The 15138-nt window shown below is 37.6% G+C and overlaps 1 protein-coding gene across 1 annotated transcript; it reads left to right on the forward strand.

Annotated features, from left to right (window-relative positions):
* Positions 1-8984: 8984 nt before the first annotated feature.
* Positions 8985-11987, forward strand: LOC141109977 (formyl peptide receptor 2-like). The gene is made up of 2 exons (XM_073601225.1): positions 8985-9081; positions 10415-11987. Exon 2 carries the CDS (start codon positions 10444-10446, stop codon positions 11428-11430), a length of 987 nt encoding a protein of 328 aa, XP_073457326.1. The 5' UTR covers positions 8985-9081; positions 10415-10443; the 3' UTR covers positions 11431-11987.
* Positions 11988-15138: the final 3151 nt, after the last annotated feature.

The following is a 15138-nucleotide window of genomic DNA, read 5'->3' on the forward strand; positions in this document are numbered from 1 at the left end:
TGTTTTTCTATGCTATTCTTTTATATTATTTTCTGTTCTATTCTAATCTTTTCTATTTGAATTAATTCTGTACCAAATTCCAATTTCGGAAGATGGTTATATATAATTTTTTTCTATTCTGTTCTATTGTTTTTCTGTTCTAGTCTTTTCTATTAGAATTCGATCTCATTCTATTTCATTCTGTTTCTGTATGACCATTTTCAGAAATTCAAATTTCATATAGAAAGAATTTGCATTCAAATAGAAAAGATTGGAATAAAATAGAAAATAATAGAAAAGAAAAACAATAGACCAGCATAGAAAAAAAAAAAAAATATATATATATAGATATATATAGATAGATATATATCTATATCTATCTATATATATCTATATATAGATATATATAGATATATATATATATATATAAAACCGTCTTCCGAAATTTGAATTTCTTATAAAATGAATTTGAATTTGAATAGAAAAGATTAGAATAGAGTAGAAGAGAAAAGACTAGAAAAACAATAGAACAGAATAAAATAAAATATATATATTATATTTTATTCTGTTCTGTTCTATTGTTTGTCTAGTCTATTATTTTCTATTCTAATCTTTTCTATTCAAATTTGAATTCATTCTATACGAAATTCCACTTTCAGAAGCCATCTTCCGAAATTCGAATTTCGTATAGAATGAATTCAAATTCGAATAGAAAAGATTAGAATAGAATAGAAAATAATAGAAAAGAATAGACTAGAAAAACAATAGAACAGAATAGAAGAAAATATAATATATATATTATATTTTCTTCTATTCTGTTCTATTGTTTTTCTAGTCCATTCTTTTCTATTATTTTCTGTTCTAATCTTTTCTATTCAAATTCGAATTCATGCTATACGAAATTCAAACTTCAGAAGCCATGTTCCGAAATTCGAATTTCGTATAGAATGAATTTGAATCTGAATTGAAAAGACTATTATAGAATATAAAATAATAGAAAAGAAAAGCATAAAAAAAAATAGAAGAGAATAATAAAAAAAAAAAAATATATATATATATATATATATATATATATATATATATATATATATATATATATATATATATATTCTATTGCTTTATTATTTTATATTCTAACTTATTGTTTTTTTTAGAAAAACGTTTTCTATTTTTTTCGAATTCGATTTGAATTTGTCTTCGAATTCGATTCGAATATGTTTTAGAATTCGATTCGAATTTGTCTTCGAATTCGGATCGAAACTAAATGCACATGCCTAATCTCAAAGCGGTACATTGTTTTGCACAAAAATTTGGAGTTTTATATTGTAGGCCTGTAATTCTTAGGAATAACTCACTTAAAGGGGTTAAAGGGATTGTAAACCCTCATGGTCCTTCTATGCATTAAGGTGAAAAACCTTCTCTCATGCTGCAGCCCCCCCTGTTTTACTTACCTGACCACTTTCATTCTTCGGGAGGGAAGGAGCACAACAGCTCTACCTGATTGGATAGATTGATAGCAGCGGAGCCGTTGCCTCCCACTGCTGTCAATCAATTCCAATGACGCGGCTCCGGGGGGGCGGGGCCGAGTCCTGCATTCTGTGAATGGACACAGATGCAGGACTCGGGGCCGCGCCCGTGTGGGTGTCCACCAAGGAGAGCGCTTCTCCGACGTAGACACTCGATGCGGGGAGGAGCCAGGAGTGCCGATGAGGGACCCCAGAAGAGGATGTTCGGGGCCACTCTGTGCACAACAAACTGCACAGTGGAGGTAAGTATGACATGTTTGTTTTTTGTTTTTTTTAAAAACAAAGCTTTACAATCCCTTTAAATCTGTCCAAACGAATAAATAGCTGTAAATAATTATAAAAAATAATATAATAATAATAATAATAAAATGAATTTCCCCACGAATCACTATCGCTAAATTCTGCAAGTGATTCTTATTCACTATCGCTAAAACCACTTTTGAAGTAAAGGGACTCTTTTTGGTTGCCATGGACACTCTCAGAAAGAACAGTATATATAATATTAAAGTGCAGGCAGGACACTGGACAAAGCACTGGGGACAAAGGGGAGATTAAATTATTTGATACAGTAATGTAATCTTACAGATTACAGTGTATTGTATGAGTTATGTTTTTTGTACTTTTTGAATTTGTCGCTGGGCTCTGCCCCCCATGCATGGCGACGCTCACAGGGAATGGAGCCTGGCACACAAAGCATAGGGTGGAGGATCCGGCGGAGGACACAGCAGGGGGGACATCAAAGGATCCTGGTGACAAGGTAAGTACGCTATACCAGGAATCTGCAATGCAATCCTGAGTGTGGCTCGGGGTTAACATAATGGTACTGAAATTGAACCCCTAGCCCACTCGGGAATACCGCCAGGGAGGTTAAAGTGGTTGTTAAGCCACTTCTATAAAATGCTCCTATCCCCTCTGTATTATAATAATGCGTTCACTTGTTTCATATCATAAATATGCTTATCTGTACCAATAACACAGCGTCTTCCTGTGATCATGTGACTCCTCTTGCCGCTCCTCTGCCTAGCTGACAGTTCAAGTGGGCGGGACCAAGCACTGCAGCTGACGTCAGCCGGGGAGGAGAGGAGAAAGGAGAGAGAGCTGAGGAGTCACATGATCGCAGGAACAAAAAAGTAAAACTAATGCGTAAAATCAAAGTGAGCTGAAGCAGTTAGAGAGGTCTGCACTGTCATGCACTTTAGCTAGTATTTGAAGAATTGTAGGATCACTATTTTCTGTTTGCTTTCATCATCCTTATTATATGTTTATGCACTTTAGTGAGCGCCACATATTTCCTATGATCATGATCGCAGGAAGACGCTGTGTTATCAGTACAGATACGCATATTTATGATATAACACAGACACAGGGGAACTTCTTGTTCTAATACAGAGGGGATGGGGGCTTTTAATGTTAGCTATGAGAGCAGCGGGGGGGGGGGGGCGCTGACAATAGCTGACACTCAGAGAGAGGAGGGGGAAGAGTAGGAGGGAGAGAACAAAGGAGACAAAGAGCAGGGCTGCGTATGACAAAGGTATGTACTGAATCCGTTGTCAGGGCTCAGCAGCCCTGATATATAGGAGTCAACGTACAGGAGGAGGGTAGAAACTGGAAGGATCAGCCAGGTATTACAGGTGATACAGGGGGCTAAATGACACAGCACAAGCACTGTGCTGTATAACATGCTTTAAGGGAACAGGATCAGTTTTTTTTGGGTTAACAAACGCTTTAACCACTTCAGCCCCGGAAGGTTTTACCCCCTTCCTGACCAGAGCACTTTTTACAATTCGGCACTGCGTCGCTTTAACTGCTAATTGCGCGGTCATGCAATGCTGTACCCAAACGAAATTTGCGTCCTTTTCTTCCCACAAATAGAGCTTTCTTTTGATAGTATTTGATCACCTCTGCCGTTTTTATTTTTTGCGCTATACACGGAAAAAGACCGAAAATTTAAAAAAAAAATGATATTTTCTACTTTTTGTTCTAAAAAAAATCCAATAAACTCAATTTTAGTCATACATTTAGGCCAAAATGTATTCGGCCACATGTCTTTGGTAAAAAAAATGTCAATAAGTGTATATTTATTGGTTTGCGCAAAAGTTATAGCGTCTACAAACTAGGGTACATTTTCTGGAATTTACACAGCCTTTAATTTATGACTGCCTATGTCGTTTCTTAAGGTGCTAAAATGGCAGGGCAGTACAAAACCCCCACAAATGACCCCATTTTGGAAAGTAGACACCCCAAGGAATTTGCTGAGAGGCATGTTGAGCCCATTGAATATTCATTTTTTTTGTCCCAAGTGATTGAACAATGACAAAAAAAAAAAAAAAAAAAAAAATTACAAAAAGTTGTCACTAAATGATATATTGCTCACACAGGCCATGGGCATATGTGGAATTGCACCCCAAAATACATTTAGTTGCTTCTCCTGAGTATGGGGATACCACATGTGTGGGACTTTTTGGGAGCCTAGCCGCGTACGGGGCCCCGAAAACCAATCACTGCCTTCAGGATTTCTAAGGGCGTACATTTTTGATTTTACTCCTCACTACCTATCACAGTTTTGAAGGCCATAAAATGCCCAGATTACATAAAACCCCCCCAAATGACCCCATTTTGGAAAGTAGACACCCCAAGCTATTTGCTTTGAGGCATGTTGAGTCCATGGAATGTTTTATATTTTGACACAAGTTGCGGGAAAGTGACAAATTTTTTTTTTTTTTTTTTTGCACAAAGTTGTCACTAAATGATATATTGCTCACACAGGCCATGGGCATATGTGGAATTGCACCCCAAAATACATTTAGCTGCTTCTCCTGAGTATGGGGATACCACATGTGTGGGACTTTTTGGGAGCCTAGCCGCGTACGGGGCCCCGAAAACCAAGCACTGCCTTCAGGATTTCTAAGGGCGTACATTTTTGATTTTACTCCTCACTGCCTATCACAGTTTCGGAGGCCATGGAATGCCCAGGTGGCACAAACCCCCCCCAAATGACCCCATTTTGGAAAGTAGACACCCCAAGCTATTTGCTGAGAGGCATGGTGAGTATTTTGCAGCTCTCATTTGTTTTTGAAAATAAAGAAAGACGAGAAAAAAAATTTTTTTTTTTTCTTTTTTCAATTTTCAAAACTTTGTGACAAAAAGTGAGGTCTGCAAAATACTCACTATACCTCTCATCAAATAGCTTGGGGTGTCTACTTTCCAAAATGGGGTCATTTGGGGTTTTTTTTTGCCACCTGGGCATTGCATGGCCTCCGAAACTGTGATAGGCAGTGAAGAGTGAAATCAAAAATTTACGGCCTTAGAAAGCCTGAAGGCGGTGCTTGGTTTTCGGGGTCCCGTACGCGGCTAGGCTCCCAAAAAGTCTCACACATGTGGTATCCCCGTACTCAGGAGAAGCAGCAGAATGTATTTTGGGGTGTAATTTCACATATTCCCATGGCATGTTTGAGCAATATATCATTTAGTGACAACTTTGCGCAAAAAAAAATAAAAAAAATAAAAAATTGTCTCTTTCCCGCAACTTGTGTCACAATATAAATTATTCCATGGACTCAACATGACTCTCAGCAAATAGCTTGGGGTGTCTACTTTCCAAAATGGGGTCATTTGGGGGGGTTTTGAACTGTCCTGGCATTTTATGCACAACATCTAGAAGCTTATGTCACACATCACCCACACTTCTAACCACTTGAAGACAAAGCCCTTTCTGACACTTATTGTTTACATAAAAAAATAATTTTTTTTTGCAAGAAAATTACTTTGAACCCCCAAACATTATATATTTTTTTTAAAGCAAATGCCCTACAGATTAAAATGGTGGGTGTTTCATTTTTTTTTTTCACACAGTATTTGCGCAGCGATTTTTCAAACGCATTTTTTGGGGAAAAAACACACTTTTTTACATTTTAATGCACTAAAACACACTATATTGCCCAAATGTTTGATGAAATAAAAAAGATGATCTTAGGCCGAGTACATGGATACCAAACATGACATGCTTTAAAATTGCGCACAAACGTGCAGTGGCGACAAACTAAATACATTTTTAAAAGCCTTTAAAAGCCTTTACAGGTTACCACTTTAGATTTACAGAGGAGGTCTACTGCTAAACTTACTGCCCTCGATCTGACCTTCGCGGCGATACCTCACATGCATGGTGCAATTTCTGTTTACATTTGACGCCAGACCGACGCTTGCGTTCGCCTTAGCGCGAGAGCAGGGGGGACAGGGGTGCTTTTTTTTTTTTCTTTATTATTATTATTTTTTTATCTTATTTTTAAACTGTTCCTTTCATTTTTTTTTTTTTTAATCATTTTTATTGTTATCTCAGGGAATGTAAATATCCCCTATCATAGCAATAGGTAGTGACAGGTACTCTTTTTTGCAAAAATTGGGGTCTATTAGACCCTAGATTTCTCCTCTGCCCTCAAAGCATCTGACCACACCAAGATCGGTGTGATAAAATGCTTTCCCAATTTCCCAATGGCGCTGTTTACATCCGGCGAAATCTAAGTCATAAAATGCTCGTAGCTTCCGGTTTCTTAGGCCATAGAGATGTTTGGAGCCACTCTGGTCTCTGATCAGCTCTATGGTCAGCTGGCTGAATCACCGGCTGCATTTTCAGGTTCCCTGTTGAGACAGGAGAGCCAGAGAAAAACACGGAAGACGTTGGGGGGGAGGGGCATTCCCTCCCACTGCTTGTAAAAGCAGTCTAGAGGCTAATTAGCCGCTAGGATTGCTTTTACATGAAAGCCGACCGCTGGCTGAAAAGAATGATACCAAGATGATACCTAAACCTGCAGGCATCATTCTGGTATAACCACTCAAAGTCGTGAATGGCGTACCTGAAGACAAAAAAATGGTTAACAATAAAGCACAGTAAACGGTAAGGTATAAAAAATTGCATACCTGAAAAGCAAACATGATAAAACATAATAACAATAAAACATTGCAGAATAGAATACAGTAAAAAAGAGCAGAACAATAGAGAGAGAATAGAGAGAGAGAGAACAATAAAACGACAACTATTTTTTTTTATTTTATATTTTTGTATGTGTTTTTTTTTTTTTTTTTTTTTTTACACTTTTTTTTGTAACTAACTTTTATAACTGTAACCGGTTCCAGGTTCGGGTCTCTCAAAATGCGATGGCATCTTGGGAGACCCTGTGAAAGTGTGTCCTAGTCTATGCAATGCTGTACCCTACGCTAATACTCAACTAGTGAATGGTAGCGTTCAAAACATTCACCAATGCAAAGACCAGGATTGTCAGGACAGGAGGGACAATAATAGCGGGTGTCACGCCTATATTCGCGCTTGCTGCAGACACGACATCTTTTTTGGGGGTTCGTTGGGTAGGGGTACTCGGGAGGACATAAAGAAAATGCCTCTCATGCAGCCGACTGCATTTAGTTGGGGATGTGAATGGGGGAAGTACGGGCGCTGCAGAAGCGGTGGGTTCCCAATTAGGATTGGCGAATGCAGCAGGAAGGGCACTATGGGCACGACGGGCCTGTGTTTGTCTTCTTGGTGGCAGCGGGACACTACTTGTGCTTGCCACCTCACCAGCTTGAACTGCACTTATGGGACTCGCCACGTCACCAAGTGTTACTGCAGTGCTGGTTTGACTACGACCGGGGTGTACTAGGCCGCTGGTGCTTGCCAGTTCACCAAAACGCTACCAAAAAAACTGTTAGCGATCGCAAGGATCAGGCCTGACTCTGCGAACGCTGCAGTTATGCGTTTAGTGTTTTGTAAGTGTCAGTGATCGATCGATACTGCACTTGGGTGGGCTGGGCTGGGCCGGGCGGAGGGGCAAAACGCAGGTGCTAGCAGGTATCTGGGCTGATCCCGCTAACACTGCGTTTGTGGGAACCCTAAACTGCTGGGGACGCTAGTATAGATCTGATCGGATCAGATATTGATCCGATCAGATACTATACCACTAAGGGAGGCGTATGCTGCGTGCGTGGGTGTTAGCGGTACTGGCGCTAACCTGACACTGCTTGGGGCTGGTGCTTGCCAGTTCACCAAAACGCTACCAAAAAAACTGTTAGCGATCGCAGGGATCAGGCCTGACTCTGCGAACGCTGCAGTTATGCGTTTAGTGTTTTGTAAGTGACAGTGATCGATCGATACTGCACTTGGGTGGGCCGGGCAGAGGGGCAAAACGCAGGTGCTAGCGGGTATCTGGGCTGATCCCGCTAACACTGCGTTTTTGGGAACCCTAAACTGCTGGGGACCCTAGTATAGATCTGATCGGATCAGATATTGATCCGTACAGATACTATACCACTAAGGGAGGCGTATGCTGCGTGCGTGGGTGTTAGCGGTACTGGCGCTAATCTGACGCTGCCTGGGGCGACGCATATCACCGCCGGGCGATCAGGGGGCTAAACTTTTATTCGGTAATAAACGGCGGGTGCCCTGACACTATAAAAAATAAACGAACTAACCAGCGTCACCCGTAACAGTTATACGGTGATCAGTGGTGAAAGGGTTAACTAGGGGGCAATCAAGGGGTTAAAACATTTATTAGATAGTATATGGGGGTCCCTGTCGCTATAAAACGCTGACGGCAAACCTAAATATTTACCTCACTAACTAGCGTCACCAGCGACACTAATACAGCGATCAGAAAAATGATCGCTTAGTGACACTGGTGACAGGGGGTGATCAAGGGGTTAAAACTTTATTAGGGGGGGTTAGGGGGGTATCCTAGACCTAAAGGGGGCCTAACACTCACTGCCCTGACACTGTAACTGTCACAAACTGACACTATGCAGTAATCAGGAAAAAAAAAAAAAAATACTGCTAATGTCAGTTTGTGACAGGGGGGGGTGATTGGGGGGGGATCGGGGGGCGATCGGGGGGGGATCGGGGGTGTAAGGTATGCCTGGCATGTTCTACTGTGTGTGTTTGTGTTGTGTGCACTTACATGTCTTCTCTCCTCGGCGCTGGACGGAAACTGCCAAAGCCGAGGAGAGATGACATCACATCCTCTGCCTGTGTGAAACTACACACAGGCAGAGGAGGATTCCCATTGGCTGGGAGCGATCGCGAGGGGGGGGCCACGATCGGATGGTCTCCCCCTCGCCTCCCGACGCTCCCAGTCAGATGCCGACCGCCGCTGGCACCGGGGGGGGGTCCGATCGGACCCCCCGCCCGCGGGAGGCAGATCACGTATATATACGTGATTCTGCCTGCCCGTGCCACTCTGCCGACGTATATCTACGTTAGGCGGTCGGCAAGTGGTTAATTCCACTTTCCCAACATTTTGTTACTTTAAACAGCACGGGGCTCTATAGCACTAAAATTAAAGCCATATGAGTAACTGACAATATTCTATATTATGCAGAATCCATATCTAAATCTTATCTTATCATACAGAAGTTCCGTTTTCTTTCAGACAAGCAACTTAAACCTCTCCTCCCAATCACTTTATTATCAGATAACGTGATAGCCAAGTCTTAGATCTAAAAAGAGTCCCAATATACGGAGTGCATACACATTACTGAGCTGTGCTGGAGAGAAACACCCAGAAAACTTCTACCAGAAACAACACAACTTCAGGTAAGGACAATAATATCATAAGAAGAATACAGAAGGGATTGTAATGGTTCTTTAAAAGATTGTGGACATCTGTTGAGCAAAGGGAATGTTTTCTATACCTAGTAAGTAGTGATCAGATAGACTTCATTTGCTGCACGACAATGAATATTGTATGGTGAGGCTGCAAGTCTCTTGGACTTTTAAGTTACATCCATTGGGAAATATATTTAAAGTTTCTTGTTTCTATAGGAATCTGTAGACAGAGTGTGTCATAGATACTAACATATTCAGCTGTAGATTACTATAGGTCTACAGATGTAAAAAGAGTCCTATGGAGACAAACACCTAGGATTCTTTTTACATTGTAGTACATTGGCTGGATTAGAATGATATAACACTTACATATGAAAATTAAGAGATTGCTCTCTACAAAAATTAGATAAGCATTATGAATATCAGATAGCATGTTTAAGATTTTAACATATATTGAAAGTAAATGCTTTCTTTAGAAGTGGTATGCATTGAGACGCTTGAGAGGGGATATGATTTCAATTTATAAATACCGTACTGGTGACCCCACAATAGGGATAAATTTTTTGCGGAAGGGAGTTTAACAAGACACATGGCCGCTCATTAAAATTAGAAGAAAAGAGTTTTAACCTTAAACTATGTAAAGGGTTCTTCACTGTAAGAGCGGCAAGGATGTGGAATTCCCTTCCACAGGTGGTGGTCTCAGTGGGGAGCATCGATAGTTTAAAAAAAACTATTAGATAAGCACCTGAAGGACCACATAATACAGGGATATACAATGTAATACTGACATACACACACACAGGTTGGACTTGATGGACTTGTGTCTTTTTTCAACCTCACCAAATATGTAACTATGTAACTATTATGAACATTGATTCTTTTTATACATTTAGTTCTTACTTGATCAGCTATGAAATAAATTGCCATAATTCATTACCATTGCCTTTTATTTGCTTATTGTGTGATTTTCCAAAATTATTTGACATTACACCATTGATATCTTTTTATGTTGGGTTTACTGTATTTTCTATAGATTGAGTTGGCACTCTTGTATTGGGGATTCTAGAGTGTATTTAGGGTTTATGGTGAGATTAGTTACCTTTAAAATCCCTCTTGATAAAATAAGTAAAGATGTATACAGTATATGCCTTTATGATTTTGTTGACTTTGTGCTGTGCTTTCTTTCTTATCTGACATAAAAATTGTTCATAAAAACACATTTCCAGGGAAATTCCCCCCCCCCCCCAGTTGGTTAGAATGTTTCTTCACAAATCTCAGATTACCTTTGTTATATATTTCTTAAATCGTTTTAATTTTGCAGCGCATCAAACTTGATATCTGAGCCCTGATATGTCTGGAAGTATGGAGACCAACACCACAGAGGAAGATCAAAAATTTTATACGACTTTGAGTAAAATACTCTATGTTTCATACATGGCGGGTTTATCAGGAATATGTTTGCTGGGAATAACTGGAAATGGTCTGGTCATCTGGTTTGTGGCCTTCAAAATGAAAAAGACGGTCAACTCTGTTTGGTTCTTAAGTTTAGCTTTTGCTGATTTTACCTTCTGCCTTTTCCTACCCTTAAACATCACTTCCATTGCACTTGACTTTCACTGGCCATTTGGAACCTTCATGTGCAAGCTTGGATTTTTTGCATTAGCTATCAATCTGTCTGCCAGTGTCCTACAACTCACCGTCATCAGTATTGATCGCTGCATCTCCGTAGTCTTCCCTGTTTGGTGTCGAAACCATCGCACCGTGACACTGGCTGTGAAAGTCGTTCTTGCACTTTGGATTATATCTCTTCTACTCAGTATATCTTACTTCATATATACAGATACACATGATGTCAGAAATACCATTGTGTTTTGTTATTTAGATCGGCTAATGCTCAATACACAAGTTATAATAAGATTTATCATTCTGTTTGTTATTCCTTTTACCATCATTATCTTCTGTTACACTGTCATCTTTTTGCGTATTCAAAGAAATCGCAGAGTAACATCTACCAAACCTTACAAAGTGATTGCAGCCGTCATCATTTCCTTCTTTATTTGCTGGTTTCCCTTGCATGTATTTTCTATCATGATTACATATAGAATGTATCGTGATCTCAGGTTTGTGGTTTTGATAGGCTCTGTTATATCAGACTTATTGGCATTCTCAAACAGCTGTGTGAACCCTTTTCTCTATGTCTTCATTGGCCAAAACTTCAAACAAAAATTCTGGAGCTCCATTAAATCTGGTTTTGAGAGAGCTTTCACCGAGGACACCAACCTGACAGATCCAAATAGGCACAGATTTTCACCTGATCATGCCATAAGCCAAATGTGATAGAGATATTTCAACACATATTAAGGGATGATGTGGCAATGTTTGCAAATGTATATGCTTTATTTATAAAAATAATTGTGGTTGAATACTGCAGGAGCCTGATAGACATGTGCAGTTTGTTTCGTTCTGAATTTGAATAGTACCGAATTTAAACGAATCGGAAATAACGAAAAAAAAAATTGGATGGAATTCGAATTGATTCAAATAGTTTTTAAATCAATTTCGAATAGTTTTCAAATTCAAAACATTTTAGAATTTAAATAGTTTTCAAATTCCAATTCGAAAAGTTCTCGAATTCGAATAGTTTTCCAATTTCCAAAGAGAATAAAATATAAAGGAAAAAATTTAATAGAATAGAAAAGGATATAACAGAATAGAGTAAAACAGAACAAAATAGAAAAGAAAAGAATAGAAAAAAAGAATTCCATAGAATAGACTATAATAGAATAGAAAAGAATAGAATAAAAAAAAACAATAAAATAGAATAAAATAGAAAGAATATAACCATTTCCCAAATAGAATTAAATAGAATTTTTTAATAGAATAGAAAATAATAGATTTAAATAGGATGATAGGCATTTTCTTTCTATTCTAATCAATTCTGTTGCTTTTTCTATACTATTCTCTTATTTTCTATTCTATTCAAACTCAAAGTTATATTCTATTCTATTGTTTTTTTAATTACAATCTTTTCTATTCTATTCTATTTGAATTTCAGAAGATGATTGTATTCTGTTTTATTCTATTCTTTTTTTAATTCTATTCTATTTGTTTCTATCCTATTCCATTCTATTCTGTTCTTTTATTTTCTATTATTTTTTTTTCTGTTTTACTCTATTAATTTCTATTATTTTATTTTCTGTTATATTTTTTTCCTCAATTAAATTTTTTTCTATGCTATTACATTTATTTCTATTCTATTTTATTCTCTTTGGAAATTGGAAAACTATTCAAACTTGAAAACTATTCGAATTCGAAAACTATTTTAAATTATTTTATTCAAAATTAAGAAGATATGTCATAGATTAGACTATGTGACACTAGGCTGACTATTTGGGTTCATCTTGGTCACTAAGCAAATATTTTTGGAGAATGAAGTTAAAATCCTTAGATTTATATTTATATATCAATCCTCAACTATCAATTGCAGAAAAATCAAATCAAAGAATTCCAGGAGGGTATACAAACACCATTTTAACATTAACTATAAATATATCATCTTTATAGGTGTATATGAGTATAAGTGGACAGGGTAGGTCTTTCTCCCCTCTTATTAATGTACATACAAAGCATTGGTGGTAATATGGATGCTGAAAAAATGTATTTTATGTTTTTTAATGATTTTTTTTTTGTGCAGTGTTTCTATTAAACATTGAAACTCGTTATTTGCTTATAATGGATGCATGGAGCTTTCTTATGGCACTTGGAGTCTTTTTATGGATAAGTGTATTATTAGTTCAGTGTCCATTATCACTGTTTTAAATTTAGATATACATTTTTTAATTAGTTTTGTGTAATAAAACAGATTTCATTGTAACAATTTATATTAGACATGTGCACTGACGAAAAATTTGTTTGTTTTCGTATAATTTGTTTTTTTGCGGTTTATTTTCGTTTTTCGGGTCATTTGTTATGATTGCAATTCATAAATTCTTGAATTCGTAAAATCGTAAATTTGAAAATTTTTGAATTCATAAAATCGAAAATTTGAAAATTCGAAAATTCGTGAATTTGTAAATTTGAAAATCTGAGAATAGGAAAGAAAATCTGAAAATTTGAAAGAATAACTAACTAACTAACTAACTAACTAATAACTAACTATTAAATTATAGGTATAGGAATTTCCTTTCAAATTTGTCTGTTAGTGAACGTAACTAATACGAATTTATCCGAAGTTGCGAATTATCTTAAATAACGAACGCCACATCTAAACAAATGGAACGGAACAAAATAATAATAAATAATATTAATAATAAAAAGTTTGTATTATTATTGTTATTTATTATTATTAATTTGTTACTTTCAAACCCTTTAGATACAGCATTCGTTATTTCGGATTCTCAACTTCGGATAAATTCGTATTCGTTACATTCACTAACAGACAAATTTGAAAGAAAATTCCAATACCTATAATTTAATAGTTAGTAATAGTTAAGTTATTATTAGTTAGTTATTATTTCAGATCTTCTAATTTTCGGTTTTACAGATTTTCGAATTTTGAATTTTCGAATTTACAAATTTACGAATTAACAAATTTCCGAATTTTTGAATTTACAAATTAGCGAATTTTCGAATATTCAAATTTACGAATATTCAGAAAAATTTGGGGTTTTCGGAAATTCTGATATTTCCTGAATTTGTCGAAAACGAATTTGCAACAAAATTACACATGTCTAATTTGTATGTGTATAACCTCTTACCGATCGCCTCACATAGAGTACAGCTGCAGAGCGGCTCTTCTGGGCTGAATCGCACAGGACATGCACAGGAACACAACATGGGGTACAGCTGCAGCGTTTCAGGGGGCGCACCCCCTTCCTCAGAGCTTAGCTTTTATAAAAATGAATAAATGACTATTAAATTATCATTGGTAATGCAATAGGCGAGCACGCCTTCCATTTTGTTTTTCTTGTAGTTTCCTTCGAATTATCTGAGGAAAGCAGCATCCACCCAGTCTTGGGATACCATTTTACTACTATCTATACCTGTTGCCCTCTACTTCAAAAGACCTTTTCGTGGTGGAAGTGACTGTGTTTTTTCCTTCTGTATTGAATTGTATTGTAACTGTACTGTCTGCCCTTGAGATGTAAAGCACTGCGCACACTGTTACCGCTATATAAATCCTGTATAATAATAATAATAATAGTTTTATATAACTTTGATGGTCAGCAAGTAAGAATTACCTTTGACTAGTATACTTCTGACTAATGCAATTTTACTGTGTGATTTCAATAAATAAATACATGTTATATCAACATCTGGTCCGCCTTTTAAAACCCAGAGGGGTCACACTGTGCCTTGAGCACCAGGTTTTTTCTCTTGTATAATGGAACCTTGGATTACGAGCATAATCTGTACCAGGAGAATGCTTGTAATCCAAAGCACTCGCATATCAAAGTGAGTTTCCGCATAGAAGTTGATGGAAATGAAAATAATTCGATCCACATTGACTTCTATTGCATGCAATACCACATGTGGCCAGAGGTGGGGGGGCGCCGGAGAGCCTTGGAAATACTCGGGGACAACTCAGCTGAACTCGGAAACCCTCGGAAAGATTCAGGAACACCCGGGAACGGAGTATTTCCGAGTGTTCCCGAATATTTCCGAGTGGTTCAGAGTATTTCCCAATGGCTCTGAACCATTCCGAGTGTCACCGGCGCCCCCACACCTCTGGCCAAATGCGGTACTGCACACCCCATTAGGTTGAATTCTGCTCGTTTTGCAAGACAACACTCACAAACCGAGTCAGCATTTAAAAAAAAAAGCTGTTCGTGTTTCAAAATGTTTCAGAAACGTTCAAGTAAGTAAGCAAGTAAGAATTACATCAGATAATTTTACAGGGCAGTAAGTCTAAAGCCTTGCACACACGTTCAGATTTTTAGACAAACGTCCATTTTTTTTGTGGCATGCCAATCTCTTGTAGAAAGTGAAGATGTTACTCATCATATGAAAATTCTCAAATGACAGAATTCAACTTCGGTAGTGACG

This window comes from Aquarana catesbeiana, linkage group LG10, assembly GCF_042186555.1.
Source record: "Aquarana catesbeiana isolate 2022-GZ linkage group LG10, ASM4218655v1, whole genome shotgun sequence".
Taxonomy (NCBI): Eukaryota; Metazoa; Chordata; class Amphibia; order Anura; family Ranidae; genus Aquarana; species Aquarana catesbeiana.